The sequence below is a fragment of the Equus caballus genome, chromosome 17, assembly GCF_041296265.1.
Source record: "Equus caballus isolate H_3958 breed thoroughbred chromosome 17, TB-T2T, whole genome shotgun sequence".
In the NCBI taxonomy this organism is placed as follows: Eukaryota; Metazoa; Chordata; class Mammalia; order Perissodactyla; family Equidae; genus Equus; species Equus caballus.
This window is the reverse complement of record NC_091700.1, coordinates 42,989,759-43,006,073: the sequence shown is the minus strand read 5'-3', so window position 1 is coordinate 43,006,073 and position 16,315 is coordinate 42,989,759. Positions and strand designations below refer to the sequence as shown.

Genomic DNA, 16,315 nt, shown 5'->3' with positions numbered 1-16,315 from the left:
TCCCCGCGTGTTCACATCGTCTTCCCTCTATGCCTGTCTGTCTTCTTCCAAATTTCTCCTTTTTATAAGGACACTAGTCATACTAAATTAGGGCTCACCCTAAGGACCTAATCTTAGTTAAACTAATTACATCTGTAATGACCCCACTTCCAAATAAGGTCACCTGAAGTAAGGGGGTGTCTTAGTCCGTCAGGCTGCTATAACAAAATACAACAGACTGGGTGGCTTATAAACAAGTTTATGTCTCACACTTCTGGAGGCTGGAAGTCCAAGATGAAGGTGCCAGCATGGCCATGTGCTGGTGAGAGAACCCTTCCTGGTTTATAGCCAGCACCTTCTCACTGTGTCTTCACATGGTGGAAGGGGCTGGGGAGCTCTCTGAAGCCCCTTTTATAAAGCCTTTTATAAATCCCATTCATGAGGGCTCCACCTCCATGACTTAAGCACCTCCCAAAGGCCCCACCTTCTAATACCATCACCTTTGGGGTTTAGGATTTCAACATAAGAATTTTGGGGGGACACAACTAAACCCATAACAGCATACATTAAGATCATAAGCATCTGCACTCCCATAAAAGCATTCAATATGGACATTATAAAGCTGTTTTAAAGAGAGCTTTCATTTATTTGCTATACTGGAGACATTTTTACTTACGTACTTATCAACTTTCAAAAATTCAACGTCTAATCTGGGCATCAGTGGCCCACTCAAGTTGACACGTAAAATTAACTATCACACCACGTGAAGACACACAGTGAAGAAGGCCATGTGATAGTGGAAGCAGAGACTGGAGTGATCCAGCTACGAGTCCAGGAACACCAAGGGTTGCCGGGAGCCACCAGAAGCTGGCAAGAGGGAAGGAAGGCTTCTTTCCGAGAGCCTTCAGAGAGCACGGCCCGGAGGAGGCCTTCGTTTCAGACTTCTGGCCTCCCGAACTGAGAGGGGACAAATTTCTGTCGTTTTAAGCCACCCAGTTTGTGGTACTTTGTTAGCGCAGCCCTAGAAAACTACTGGAGAGGGTAAGCAGTTTGTCATTGCTAACAGCATCACCCTGAGTTAGTGGCAGAGCCTGAATCAGGGCAAGGTTCCCTGATGTCACTCAAATTCTAAGACCCTGTCCCAAGAATGATCTTGTCTACTATCTTTTGGGCTGGACCCACAGCCACTATAGAGCGAAGGACAGAATCTCACAATGTTAGCTTTTAGTCCATGCTTCTACTTTAAATTACTCACCTGCTTATATCATAAAGGAGCCTTATTTTCCATGAGGTCTTCAGTTTAATCCTTTTTCCTATTTAAGTCTATAAATTTCACAAAGAACAATGTTTGGGATATGGCATCAAATATTTAATGTAGATGTGCTAATGTGCTAGTTAAACGAGTTCCTACATATGATTTCTAATCTTCACAATTGTAGGGCATAGATTTTGCTATCCTCATTTCACATATGAGGAAACTGAGGCACGGATAGACTAAGTAATCCTCCAAGATGATTAGCTTCTAAGGTCATGAACCCAGATGTCTTTCCACACATCATCTGTTGCTGAGTAAAAAGTTCACATAAAGTTATACTACTGGTAGACCTTGTGTTTGCTGGCATTTGCAGAGCTTGGGCTGTGTTCCCAGAAAGTGCTTAATGAACAGGCAGTAATACCCACTGTGGGTTGTCTTCCACCAACAGGGCAGATGGCAATATACAATGAGAAAACAAGCAGCAATACAATGATTGATTGCTACTTCATTTTTTCCTTGCAAGCAGATTTCTGGATTTCAACCTGCCCTGCCCTTGGAAGCCTAGAATCAGGTTGTAAACACAACCAGCTCCTAAACACTCGTCTACAAATCGCTAGTTCTGAACTTTCTTCCTGGCCCACCTGTACAAAACCTACAGTACCCAGCCCATGACCCCACTGACCACTGGGATTCCAGTGTCTGCGTTTGCAAGGTCACCTGCAGTCGCACATCTGTTAAATGATGCTACTGGTCGAGAGAATGCTGGGTCTGACGCTATCACTGAAACTTTATTGAGTGTCAGATACTAAAGATACAAAAATGAGACATAATTACTCCCTTCAAGGAGCTCACAATAGAAAAGGAGTAATTACAATATAACCAAAGTACAACAGAGGGGTGAATACATTGCTGTTTAAAACCTCTGTCAGAAGGCTGGGTGCTGGAGGTTAGTCATCAAAATCCATTTTTCTAAGTCTGTGGGGGACTATCTCATAGGGAACTAATGACTTAATTTATGAAATGCGTATGTTTATACTTTTTTGAAGTAAATATTTAACATCAGTCTCAAGGAATTGAAGTATCTTTGTTAACAGAAGAAAAATACATTCTTTTATCCAGCAGAATCATGAGTGTATATAGTTGTATACATTGTATATATTACACACGTGTGTGTGTGTGTGTGTGTGTGTGTGTATCTATATATATGTATACCTTGTATATATACATTGTGTATACAATGAGTCTATATAGTATAAGGATTCACACACAGCACCCTTAGGAGCCTAAATCACACCACAGCCTCACTGCATGATGGCAGTGGTCTCTGCAGAAGGCACCCAACTACCTCTGTCCCTAACTGCTAAGTAAGGGACTGGCTGAGCAAGAGCCAAGAGTGGGCAATAGGAAAAATCTGCATGGGGAAGAAAGTACTAAGGGAATGAGAGCTTGGTAATATACATCATCAAGATCCCTTCCCAGAATTCACATCCTAGTGTGGCCCAGGTAACCCTCCTTCCTACACATAACACTACCACCGGTGAGAATTCATCACAGGCCAGCTTTCCTTCACTATTTTGCTCACGTCTAGGCTACCTCCCCCATCTTCTGCTGGCATCTGTTTGGGAAATGCAAAGTAGTGAAATTTTAATACTAGCTCAAGGGAAACATAATTAAGGAAATACAGCTCCACAAATTTAGAAATCAAAATGCATTTTTGTTATTCCTTTGAGTATGTGCTACCTGTATAACCCTGCTTCTCCACCAGTATGAAGAACCAAGTGGGTACTTAACTACACATAGTTATTAAGTTGTCACAATTCAACTTAAAATACAGCATATGGAAACAGAATTAAAATTACATGTTGGGCATGCCTAGCAAAAACATTTCTGAAAAAAAAAATTCACCAACAGCTCGCCCTTTGAGGATTTCCTGGCAGTGTAACACTTTGTATGTAATAAAGTAATTCCATTGCTAATTCTGTGAGTGTGTTTTTTTATTTTACAAAATCTGTTCCCAGAAAAATGTTAGGAATTTTTCTATTAACATTTTGTAGACTCTCAAGTTCTATACATTACTTTTGTAAACCACTTTTGGGCTTTCCCACAAAGGCTCACAAAGAAGCACTTCAAGTCGGCATGTGGTAATGCTGTGGTTCCGTTTCAGAAGCTTTGCTATCTTTGTACACCATGCTGGCTTTGCATTACATCTTTAATTAAAGATGTAAAATTATTTTCATCTTTTACTGCACTGTGACTACACTTTATTAAAAAAGAATGGAAAACAGAAAAAGGAAAGTTAATAGTGGCAGTTAATATTAAGCTGTTAACAGGGAAGAGTAGATATTTTATAAATTCATATAATTAACAGAAGATGGAAATCAATGCACACGCTAGAAGTTTGAAACTTTTAACATCAATTGGACAATAACTGGACTGAAGCTGGTTGACCATAATATTGAGATGTGATGGAAAAAAAATAAAGTAAAGAATACCTGTGATGAATTAAGAATATGTCATTTAAGATTAGCTATCTTATAATTGTTTTAAATCTCTAGGAATGGAGCAAACACTGTTCAACTCAGACCCCTGAGCAAGACAGCGTTATCTGTGAAAGAAAAGGATGGCCTGTCCTCCTCATCCAGGTCAAACATACTGTCTCTGAGAACCCTCTCTCCACCTTCAGACGACATCCATATTCCCTGCCGGCCCCTTTGCCTTTTAGCATTCTATTTACCCACAATAATTATCTGTTGGCATCTTGGTCACTACACTGTGAGCCCCTCAGTGACAGACACTATCTCATTCCCTATCAAATGACCAACAGATGTTTGATCAAGTACGTTTCATGCGAGAGAAAATACATGCTCCAAGGGCATGATTTTTTCTAACCTTGCCACTTTCTCCACAGAAAAGGGGAAGTTCTTCTTCCATATGGACTCAGTCCTGTGCAGTCCCTGAGGAAAAAGTATGTGGTAAAATCAGGATCCCATATGTTGAATGAAAGTAGGCAGGTTAAAATTACTTTATGTCCAATTAACAGAGAAAATAAGCCAAGCTCAAATATGGTGAATGGAAGATAAGGGGATTAAGTTTTAGGCATGGGAGTTAACAGCTATAAAACCCAAAAGGTGTTTTAACTGTTCAGGAACTACTACGTGGCCTCTTATGGGAATCCTCTTGCTGAGGTCTGGAAAAGTAATCCCAGGATAAACGCAGATTCTAAAATCTATAAGGAAACAAGTAGAAATTTTTCATTTCAGAGTTGACTTCCTATAGATAAGGAAAAATAAATTTTAGACCTTATCAAATTTCCCCTGGGATTGGAAAGTTCCAAATCACTGTGAAGAGCAGACTTATCAATTCTCAGCTCCAGTGAAGAGTATATTATTTGCTAAGCTGGAAAAAAAAAAAAGGAAGAATGAATGAAAAGGACGAAAGGATGAATGAATGAATGAATGTGGCTTTGTTATCCTAGACTTTAACAAAACATCTGAAACAACAGTCATCAAGTACGTAGCAAGAGCACTGAACGTTCTTACTTTAATTAACCACCTCCACAAAGACTACTTTCTACCACATAGAAGTAACAGCAGAAGCAGCCCTGTCAGAAGATACGCAAGATGCCTGGACTGTGGTTCAATCGTTACACAGCTAACTATTCACCACTAAAAATAAATATCAATAAGTACTCTCTCTCCCCTAAAAAGCAATTTCATGAAATTATATTTAATAATGTTGATTTTTCTGATTTATTAGGTTGGGTTCTATTTACTCAAATATAATCCATATTTCAAGTACTAACATCAGAACATTTTATCTGATATTAAAACTCCAAGCAGGTAGAGCCTTATAATAGACAGATAAAAAACCATAATCAAAAAGAGGTCAAGTCTTAACAGTGTTCCTTATCACTGTTTTATATGCCCTTGAGGATACTGGTAAAGTTTTGTTTTTCTCAGCTATAAAAAGGTCTCTCAGAATATAAGCAATAATAATTCATCAAACTATGGCAATTAAGACAAATCATTATTTCTAATGTTTGGAAAAGGTAAGCTTGTTTTTAAAAGGATCACTTGGAATTTTCTCATGTACAAATTTATAAAGCTTGATCGGGTTGCCAATATGGAAAGATCATTTCATGTGACAGTTTTTCCTACAGTATGTCTTCTCTACTAATTTGCGAGCTCTTTAAAAGAGGGGACCATGACTCATTCGTTGCTATAACCACCACAGCCCATGGCTCAGAACAGAACACAATATACTCACTGAAAGTATCCTTTGAACATAGCTCTTTGTATATTGGAAACTGCCTATATTGGGTATTCTTCTCTTTTTGCCTCATCCTAATTGGAAATACCTTTTCCATATCTGCCCCAAGTTTACTGGAATAAAAAATAAAAAGAGAGAGGGAAAAGAAGAAAAAGGAAGAGAAGAGAAAGAAGAACAGAGGAAGGGAATTCAAAGGCCAAAAACAGGGCCGGCCTGGCAGTGCAGTGGTTAAGTTTGCACGTCCTGCTTCAGCAGCCTGGGAATTGCTGGTTCCGATCCTGGTGTGGACCTACACACCACTTACCAAGCCATGCTGTGGCAGGAGTCCCACATATAAAGTAGAGGAAGATGGGCATGGATGTTAGCTCAGGGCCAGTCTTCCTCAGCAAAAAAGAGGAGGATCAGTGGCAGATGTTAGCTTAGGGCTGATCTTCCTCAAAAAGAAAAAAGGGAAATAAACAAGAGAAGGAAAAGGGGCCAAAGCAGAGATGTGACTGCACCTCACCGTAGTTTAGGCCACCCTTGTTCTTAGCAGAAGGGAAATCTTGCTAATATGCTAAAATCATTGAACAGTAATCCTGGGTTTGTTTGGGGTTTTTTTCCCCACCTTATCCCTCTACCATTGTAGGTAACCAATTTCACTAGTTTCTGTTTCTTTTTGCAAAACTAAGCAAATAGATGTATGTGTTTTTAATTCCCAATTCCTTGTGATACAAAAAATAGCACACTTTATATACCCTTTTGCAATTTGCTTTTATTTCACTTAACAGTATGTCCTGGAAATCACTCCATATCAGTTAATAGAGATTTTTTTAACAGCTGCATATCCTGGGTTTTTAAGGAGGAAAATAAATAGTTCTTTTCAGTGTTTTCAGTCAATTTCAAGTACAGTAACTCTTCAAAAATTAGAATGGTGAAAAACAGACCTGTTTATTTGAACTAATTGGGTTAAGACATAATTGCATATATGGCATATGAAAATTACCATAATCAAAGAAATAACATTAAGATTCAATTAACACTAAATATAAGATTAACATAGTTTCATTTTTGTTGTTCAGAATGTCCTTGAAGATTAAAAAAGACTCAAGATTAATTACTATTATACAGTACTATGAAAAAAATGTTGACTTCTCTAGCATTGTGGAAAATGGTTGGCTTTTTGGTTTTTTTTTTAACATTATTCCCATGTGATATAAACATAACAGACAAAACCAGCTTCCCCAATTGGCACTACGTGAGGAATATAGTTGGTGGAATATATGGGAGGATTATACTTCTCTTATCCTGTTATCTACATGATCTCACCTGGCTATTATTAATATCACTGTTACAGTAGTATATCAATATATACTTCTTAAAAATCCACAATATACATACAGAATACCACATCATGATGTGATAAACATGAATTCTAAATAACAGCAACAATAATAGTTAAAACAAATAGTTACCCTGCACCAGGCACTCAGTGCCTTACATCATCTCACTTAATCTTTATAATAAACAGCCAAAAGAAACAGGTATAATCAGTGCCTCCTTTTTATGGACACATTTCAATAACTTGACCAACAGTCACCAAGGTCAGAGCCAGCATCTGAACCCAGGACTAATTCCAAAGCCCTTTGTTCCTGGACCCCCACCCACCAACCCCGTAGTACAGGGGTATTTTAAGTTTTCCTGTGTACATTCCAAACAGTTTTATTTTGTACTGATTGGTTGGGAACAATCCCCCAAAAAATGTTTGTACCTGATTGTTTTAACTTTTTGTAGCCCAGTATTCAGTCATCTTGAATCCTCTTCCTTCGAGATCCTGGTAAAGTTGTCTTCTACACCAAGGTTAATGTGACTGAAAATATAAATACACAAATTCTATTAGAGAAAAAACAGAGAAGGAGTATATACCATCTTGCAACTCTAACAAGTCATTATTTATCTGAGAAAAATGCAGTTTAAAAATTTTATCAGCTCTATTTATTATTAAAACATCAGCAGAAGTGCTCAATTATAAAATATATTAATATTGTAAAATCTAACTTTCAGATATTATACTTTATAAGTTTTGGGAAAGGGCCTCAACAATTTGGACGCTGAAACATATGAAAAAATACTAAAGAAAGTTTAATCTACAGTATCTCAACATAAAAAATACAAGGGAAACTATCTGGAATGTGAACAAAGCAAAATTTCAAACTTTTGGAAGAAAGTATAGAAAATACTTTTATGACCTCAGGGCAAGGAAAGATTTCTTAAATAAGACACAAGATAAAGCACAAAGAAAAGACTGGTAAATTTTACTACATTAAAGCTTAAAACTTTGGCATAATAAAAGACAAAATGAACAAAGGGAAACATGGCACAGAATGGGAGAAGATATTTTCAACACCTATAACTAGCTGGCAAAGGATCATTATCCAGAATACATAAAGAATACGTAAAAATCAGCAAGAAAAAGACAAACAATAAAATTTAGAAATGGGCAAGGGGTACAGGCAATTGACAGAAGAAGGAATTGATAATCATATTAAAAGGTGCTCAAATTCACCATGGAATTTATCATGGAAATGCAATCACAATGAGATAAATCTTATCCATCAGATCTGCGAAATTAAAGGGGGGCAATACTTAGTGTTGGTGAGGATGCAGATCGAAAGGCACACTCCTATTGCTAGAAGGAATGTAAACTGGTACAATCGCTTTAGAGAGCAACCCAACAACCTCTAGGCCACAGCAGTGTCTTTCAATCTTTTTTGATATACATATGTACTTGAACCAAAAGTTTCACAAAATAATTTTTACCCTTACTACATGAGATGCTTAGGGGTATCTCCTTTTCTATTTTTGCTATTTACTCCATTCTAGTCTATCCTATCCTATACTATTTATCCTTTTCTATTTCATTTTAAGAAGAAAATGCTGGTCTCAGCCCACTAAAATAACTTTAAGATTGCTAACAAGTCACACCTTGTAGCACAGAAAACACTGGCTTCGATGAACCCTACAGCATATAAACAATTGTTTGCAATAGCAAGAATCTAGAAAGAGCAGACAGAATTGATCAACAGGCTACATCAACAATATTTATAAACTGCGGCATGTGCATACCATACAGCAAATAAAATAAATTATCTAGAATCAACCTAGATAAATCTCCAAAACAATTTTGACCAAAAATCACTAAGTCACAGAATGATACATATGGTACACTATTTGATAAAGTTTTAAAACATGCAGAAAACAATACTGTTTTAACGTGTTAGGATACTAACATACACATGGCTGAACTTTGATGGGAATTTTTTCACAGGAAAGTTTTGATGGAGGTAACGCCAAAGATAAAATTTGCCATGTAATTCTATCAATGAATTGGTATGATTTGGTTTTTTCATCTAACAAGACAGTTGTCAAGATTTTAAGCTTAAATTAATCATCTGAATATGGAAGGTGTGGGGGATTAGAACTGGCCACCCCAAAATGTGTCACTTTGGCATGAGGATTATTTTGGGCTGGTTACTTTTAAAAACTGCAGACATGACAGAAACTCTGGAAAGTAGAATTTACTTACCCTTTATAAGAGACATTTACATTTGTAAGGGAAATCTCCATCTGTAAAGGTGTCTCCCTCTCTATACCAGGAAGAAGGGAAGATGATCTTATCTCTAAAAACTCTTATCAATGCAGAAAGCAAGGACTTAAATCTACATAATAACCTTACTCTTGTTTACTGTGCTTTTCTGGTAACCTCCCATAAGTGACTCCTCCCACCCCCAACATCCTCCTTTGCCTTTAGCTAAGGAGGGTATTTAAGATGAGAACCTGTGCCATTTTGGTGAGTTACTCAGTTTTCCTGAGTCTCTCCCATGTATACACGTTATAAAGCTTTGTTTAATTTTCTCCTGTTATTCTGTCTCATGTCAATTTAATTCATAGCCCAACCAGAAGGACCTAGAGTGGGCAGAGGAAATGTCTTCCTCCCCTACAAAGGTAAGGCTACTCAATGTTAAGGAAAACAAAATTTTAGAATCAGAATACCACCTTCTAATATTGCCTTTACCATGGATACAGGAATTCAATAAAGGTTTGATAATGACAACTCATGAACCGATACTGGCTCAACACAAGGTTGACATAAGGGAAGCCATATTGTAGAAAGAAAACCATATTGTAACTTTGAATGACCTCTGATTAACTAACCCAGACAGGCTCTGTAGATTTTATGGCCCCTCCCAGCTGCTGTAAGTTGATAACTTTGTCCTTTTTTGAGTTCCTTAGGAATGTGATTACCCTCAGGCAGACAGTCTATGCTGACAGCAATTATCAATGACAACTGAAAGATCAGGGTATTGGCCGTTGCTCCCGTCTCCGATGCACAGCCAGTAAAACAAAAGACTAACACCAACTAAGATCAGATGTCTGCCAAAGACCAGAAACCTCCTCCACCTGGAGACCAGCCCCCTATATAACTGGCCTGTAGTCTTTGTTCTGTAAGATGGATTTTTTGGACATTAGTTGGCCATCTTCCCCCTTGCTAGCAATCTGTAATAAAAATCCTTTCTCTCCTACCACCTTGCCTCTTGATTATTGATTGGCATGTCCTGCGGCAGGCAGACAACCCCTCCTTGCGCAGTAACAGAACTACAGTTTCTTTTGCCATCAGTAAAATAAAATTCTATCAATAACATAGGAAAATAATAAATAACACAGACAAAGAAGCAAAATACATAAAAGAAAAAAAAGAATGTGGAGCAAATGACACCCAGTTTGTAGGTGTTGTATCAACATCACCCCAACCCAATGGTATTTGTGGGCCTTATGAACTTATAAGCTAGAACACTGTATTTATAAGAGCAAAGCCTTTTCCACAGATATCAATATTTTACAATTAATCAGGAGCTTCTAAATGCTGATAACTGTTCTCTAGAAGTGATCCCAGAAGAAAAAGTGAAAAAAATAGGAATTTCTGCAGAGAAAGTCCAATGCTATGGGCTATTTTTTTTTTTATTCAACTTAATAACATGAGGTCAACTCTAAAGCTATGCTTGAGAAACATAATATATAAAAAAGTTTTCTTACAATATAGAATTCAATGCTTTTAGCAAATTCTCCCATCTGGGCAACACAGTTGACGATGCTTTTGTAATCAAAGAAACTGAACATTAAAGAAAACCAATGTCTTTAGGACACCAGCACACAGTTTACAGCATCAGTGTGTTAAATGAACTCCAAACCAAGTAAAAGTCAATGGGGTAACGATGGTTCCCAACTATATGCTTAGCTGAGTCATTAAATGGTATGTCATCTGTAGTTAAGTTAGAAATAATATAAATATGTATAAATATAATAAAAAATAAACACAATCCCAATTGTCACTTGCAAAAAAGGATGATAGCTATAAGTTAGCTCCACTTGAATGAGATGTCATAAGTCAATGACAACAGTAAGATACCTACTCAGCCACTAACTAATGTGGGACAGTTATAAACAGGATGGACAAAACTAAAAACTAAGAGCACAACTGAAACTAAAGTACAACTTCAAAGGAAATGGTATTGCCATATATTTATGACAAACAGCAAACTGACTTGTAGAACACAGAAACATCACTGCTATTTTCATTATTTCTTTGTAAAAAGTTTTCCAAATTTCACAAGTGATTAAGCTGCTCTTCAGTCCAAAGCAAAGCTGCGTTTAGTTTGAAGAGATTACTGAGCTCACCAATGCTGGTCTTTTCAGCTGCATACAGCAAAAGTGTCACTTGCAAATATAAAAAATAATCAATACAACTTACAAACATTTTTAGATTGTTATACTAGCTAAAATGAATTGATACTTCAGACACGTGTAAATTCATTTGAAATTTAGGTCCTTATAGACCTAATACGATGAAAAAAATTCTAACATGCCTATTAAAGAGAGTCCTAATTGTTAAAGACCTTTGCCCCACAATGTAAATATTCCTTCAGCATGGTAGGCCCTCTTGGCTTTGGCTCATTTCCATTTGGGATTCATTTTGTTCAGTATCAAATACACTCAGCATAATACAGGACATATTATAATGTGGTCACTATTTATGAATTACTCACATACTATCATCCTCTGGCACTTGTCAGCTCGCAACGTCTTCCATGGAGAGAGATACATAATAGATATTAGCTCAAGTTAGTTTAGCAAGGCTGAGGACACATAAAAGACATACACTCCAATGTCAGATTAATGCTGGAAAAAATTGTCTTAAATTTCCTGGAGAATTTCACATTGTGAAGATGGGATCCCCATGTGAACTAGACACATGTTCCTTCTGGATAATGAAGGAGAGAAGGATCATATCAGCCTTCCTCTGAAGGACACTATGACCATCTATTTTAGGGAGGCAAGCTATCTGTTCCCTTGAAGTAAATAGCCCCATGCAGCCCCCTACTTTCAGGCTTGAACAAGAGTCCTTGATGTCACTCTGTGACCCTGATAATTCCATTCCTGCTCTCAAATGTCTCTAGACAGGTCAATTTTGATTTATAGTAATTCAACTCAAAAGTGGCAGTATCTTAAGGGTCTTTTAATCTCACTTCAGCCAAGTGATGATGATACTGGCCCTCATAGCAGTTCCCCTACATTAAACCCAGCATATATGGGGTTACAATCAAAGCACTCATCCCCTTTGCCTGCTTACTCCTTGGCTTCAGGCACCAGAATCCACTATCCACCATAGAGGCAGACAACCAAGGACATCCACCTGCGGATTCCCTTATCTCACCATCCTCCTACCTGCAAAGAGTCTCACAAGGCCAAACACAGGCTGGTGGGAAAACGCCAACAAACAAGGTCACGGTGCCGCACACCCACCCCCAACAGCCACTTTCCTTACAACCTTTAAAACCCCTTGCCTTCCATCTTTCGGGGGGATGAGACAAATTTGAGGGCTCTCTCTCATCTCCTGGCTGACATTACCCAACATAAAACCCTTTCCTTGCCATATTCCTGGCGTTTCAGTTTTTATTTGGCCCCTCTTGTGTGGCAGGTAAAGAACTTGTGATTGTATGTGGTAACAATAAAAACCAAATTACATATAACAAACTCCTAAAGGCATAAGCAAATCTCCTGAGTACCCTACATTTATAGGTCTAGATAAATAGTTTGTGATATTTAAACATAGTGTATGTAATCAACTTAAGTAAAGGACCCAAAGGGAAACAGACTTTACTTTCTAAAATAATTTCTCTCCATCTGCCTCTTTCTCTAACCATCCTTTCCTTATGGACTGAAATTTGGTTAGGCTTGTCTGGTTCATTCAGAAATCTCTAAGAGCAATAATTTAATACCTTAAAGCATGACATCATACCAGATGAATCTTCAACACAGTTGCAAATACAGACAAGCAATGACCACTCTTAGAAACAACTTCACTAGTCATCCATAGTCAGAGGGACATTAAGAAGCAATTACAAAGTGCAGTAAAATGTGAAGAAAGTATATAATTTTTCTCAACACATCTGTAGTATTCGTTTGTCTAATCTCTTCCTTTCAGGGGCCCAGTCTCTTCATTTGATGCACTGAGTTAAACTGTAAAATCCTGAACAACTTGAATTCAATTTGTAAAAAAACTTTTTCACCTATATACTACAAAACATGGTCATGCTATGGACCCCTGTGAAAAATACAGTAGAGAAGGGTAAGGAACATTTTCTCCAAGAAACACACTGAACTCTCAAAACCAGTTCTCCATCTTGAATATCACCTTTGGTTTATCCTTCAGACCCACCATAACCATGCTGTTTAAAACTGTACTCCACACCTGCACAACCTGTCCCCTTTGTCTGCTCTCCTTTTTTATTTTTTCATTGCACTTATAATTTTCAATCATAAATAAATGTTAATAAATATGTTTATTGTTAATCATTCTTTGCTACAGTGTAAGCTTCAGAGAGAAGGGATCTTTGTCTACTTTGTTCACTAACACATCCTAACCATCTAGACAGGCCCTGACACAAAGTAGTCACTCAATAAATGTTTGTTGAATGAATGAATGAATCCACTTGAAAGTTCAGTACAAAATATCTCTGGGAGTCAGTCAGATCTCAGTTTCATTCACACAGTTAACAAATACCTACTGAGCTCTGATTATGGGGGAGACAGATCTACACATACAAATACATAATATCAGATAGTGATAAGTGCTACAAAGCCAAATACAGCAGGGTAAGAGGGTGAGCAGTGGCTATTTCAGATGAGGTAGTCACCTCTCTGAAGTGACAGCAACTGTTTTCAGACTTGAATGAAGCTGGGTGCCAAGCAGATTTGGATGGAAGGGGAAAGCGAGCTTTGAACGTGGAGGAAACAGCAAATGCATAGGCCCCAGGGCGGAGGCCAGCTTGGTAAACCAAGCGACAGCGATGAGGCCCTGGGTGGTGGGAGTGGGGTGTGCAAGAATGTATCATTCCAATTGCCTTTACTTAGTAACATGTATATACTGCCTAGGGCCGTGAGAAATAAAGATTACGTTTCACCTAGGTACTCAGATTCTCTGATAGTAAGTGCTGCTTCTACTCCAGCCCCCGGATGTCTGTACCAGCACATCATATAAAATTACAAGGCACACAGTAATGACATTGTTAAAAACCGTTCCAAGTAGCCCCAGGAGTCACGAAACTGACTTAAGTACCACTGGCCAGGAAGGTGTAAAGCCAAGCAAGAACTCAGTACTAGAAGAGTGCAAAGCCAGGAGGCTCAATAAACATTAAACAGTGACTGTCACTACCAAGTCTGGGGGAAAGATCGTCATTCCCAAGCACCGTTTGTGAACTCTACCACTTTTATTCAGCTCTGACAAGGATTAAGGCAGCTCTAAGACATGCATTTTGTTAACAGTGCTGGACTCGAACCGTTCCGACATCTTATGCAATTTCCCAAAGAACAAAAGCAAAAATGTTCACTCTGAACTCGCCTTCCAACTCAAGCAGGAAGTTCTTTCTCGGCTAAGGTGGAGCACTTGGAAAGTTTCCAGCGTCTGGAAATCTCTATTTCCGGGGCTGAGCAGAGCAGTATCTTCTGGCTTAAAATAAAGATTTATGGCGATTTCTCCCCATCCCTCCACAGCAGTTCCCAAGCAGCTTCGCCTAGCTTAGTCAAACTTTCTGAGCTATCCCTCGACCTCAGGACCAAACGTCGAAGACACAACAACGAGTTAGCGAGCCGGTTCGGGTCCCGGGACCTAGAGGAATAAGTGACTAGCTTTAAGGGACAGCAACCGAGGGTCGTGGCGACAAAAATGAAATCATCACATCCCAAGCGGGGCGGAGGGAAGGCGAAATTCCGGGGCAGGTGCCTCCCCAGGATCCGGGAAGACTCCAAGCCTCGGTGGCCCAAGGTGGGGAAGCCTCCAGGCAGACGACACGCCTGGGGCGACGCCAAACGCGACCTTGTCCGAGTCGCGCCTCCTTTGCCAGCGTACCTGCGCATGCGCACCGCCGCTTCGACCCGCGGGCCGAGTAGGGCTACAATCCCTGAGCCGCGCGCCCACCCCGGCCAGGGGCTTTGCGCACGCGCAGAGACGCCTCGGTCCTGGGCCTGGTGCGGGGTGCAGCAACAGAGCCGCACGCTTAGGCCCAGCCAGCAGCTGTGCGCACGCGCGGAGACGCCTCAGCCCTGGGCCTGGGCCGGGGTGCAGCAACAGAGTCGCAAGTCTAGGCCCCGCCACCGGGTTTGCGCACGCGCGGGGACGCCTGGGCCCTCGGCTCGGGCGGGGCTGTAGCCCCAGGGGCTGCTCCTCTGCGGTCGCCCAGACCCGGAGCTTGGGTAGCGGGGGCTGGGGGAGGAGGAACTGAGAGCTGCCCGCTCCGAGCCCGGCGGCCCCTCTTCACTTCCTCCGGCATCCCCTTGCCCATTACCTCAGCGCAGGACCGAGCCGCGTCCGCTCCGCCTCCTGGGATGCCGTTACTGTTCGGTCGGGGGCCCGGCGCAGCTACTAGTTGGCACCTCCCCCTGAAGCGGCCTGGCCCTGGCTGCGCTCGGGTGCCCGGCCGGGAGGGAGAGGAGGGGAGCGCACCCGAGGGGAGGGGGCCGGCGACGGCGCCTCGCCACTCCTCTCCCCTCCCGCGGCCGCGGCCGCCCCCGCCCGGCTGCCTCCCCCTCCTCTCGGAGCGGACCCGTGGGACTGGACAGCGCCTCCCACGCTGGGTCCATCTCCGCCCTTTTCCTGGAAATGCCAGTGGGAAACACCTCCACCTTCTGCAGGGTTCTGGTCTGCGAAGTCTTGGGAATTTGCAGCTGCCTGATCCGGAAGGATAAGGCCTGCATGCGATGCTGTGGGCAACCTTTTCTACGGTCCCTCTCCCACAGCCGGTCCCAGCTTTTCCAGTGGGGGATCCCTCCCTCAGGGATCTCACATCGCTTCTTCGCACGGTCTCCCCCTGTTTCACCTCACTGCTGTGGGGCTGAGTCCTGAACGCTTCTAATGTAAATGCTGAAATAATGATTGATGTGTGCTGAGGGGGTGACCTGAGGTACCTCGAGACCAAGGTCTTCTGGAACAACCACTCTAGTAATTTGCAGTAATGTCTTGTCTTAAGCTGCACTTCTGGCGGCCTTCCATAGATTTTAGTAAAATGCACCATAGCCTTACAATGTGCAATATTTTCTTCCACTTTACTAGCTTGCATTGACCTGAGTGGGTTTTGGTAAAATGCCCCACAACTAATGTTATTAGTTGTTCCTATGACGTAAGCTGATTGCATTTATACTGACTTTTAAATCAGGACACAGGTTCAACGTTTAAATGATTTGCCCAAAGTATCAGCCAGATAGAATAACTGAGATTTC

The 16,315-nt window shown here is 40.6% G+C and overlaps 1 protein-coding gene across 49 annotated transcripts in view; it reads right to left on the bottom strand.

Annotated features, from left to right (window-relative positions):
- The window catches only part of RCBTB2 (RCC1 and BTB domain containing protein 2), a 43,291-nt gene extending 27,615 nt beyond the window's left edge, over positions 1-15,676 (bottom strand). For 3 of the 49 annotated variants that reach the window (XR_011427762.1, XM_001489540.7, XM_070239737.1), the window contains exons 1-4: positions 15,385-15,676; positions 7,254-7,352; positions 4,534-4,630; positions 4,124-4,188 (exon numbers count right to left, since the gene is read on the bottom strand). Coding sequence is in view for 16 of the 49 variants with exons in the window: in XM_001489540.7 (XP_001489590.1) it covers positions 4,124-4,165 (42 nt within the window). In the remaining 33 variants the exon portion in view is untranslated. The other 46 variants (XR_011427761.1, XM_005601217.4, XM_070239736.1 and 43 more) reach the window with 39 other exon arrangements.
- Between the last annotated feature and the right edge of the window lie 639 nt (positions 15,677-16,315).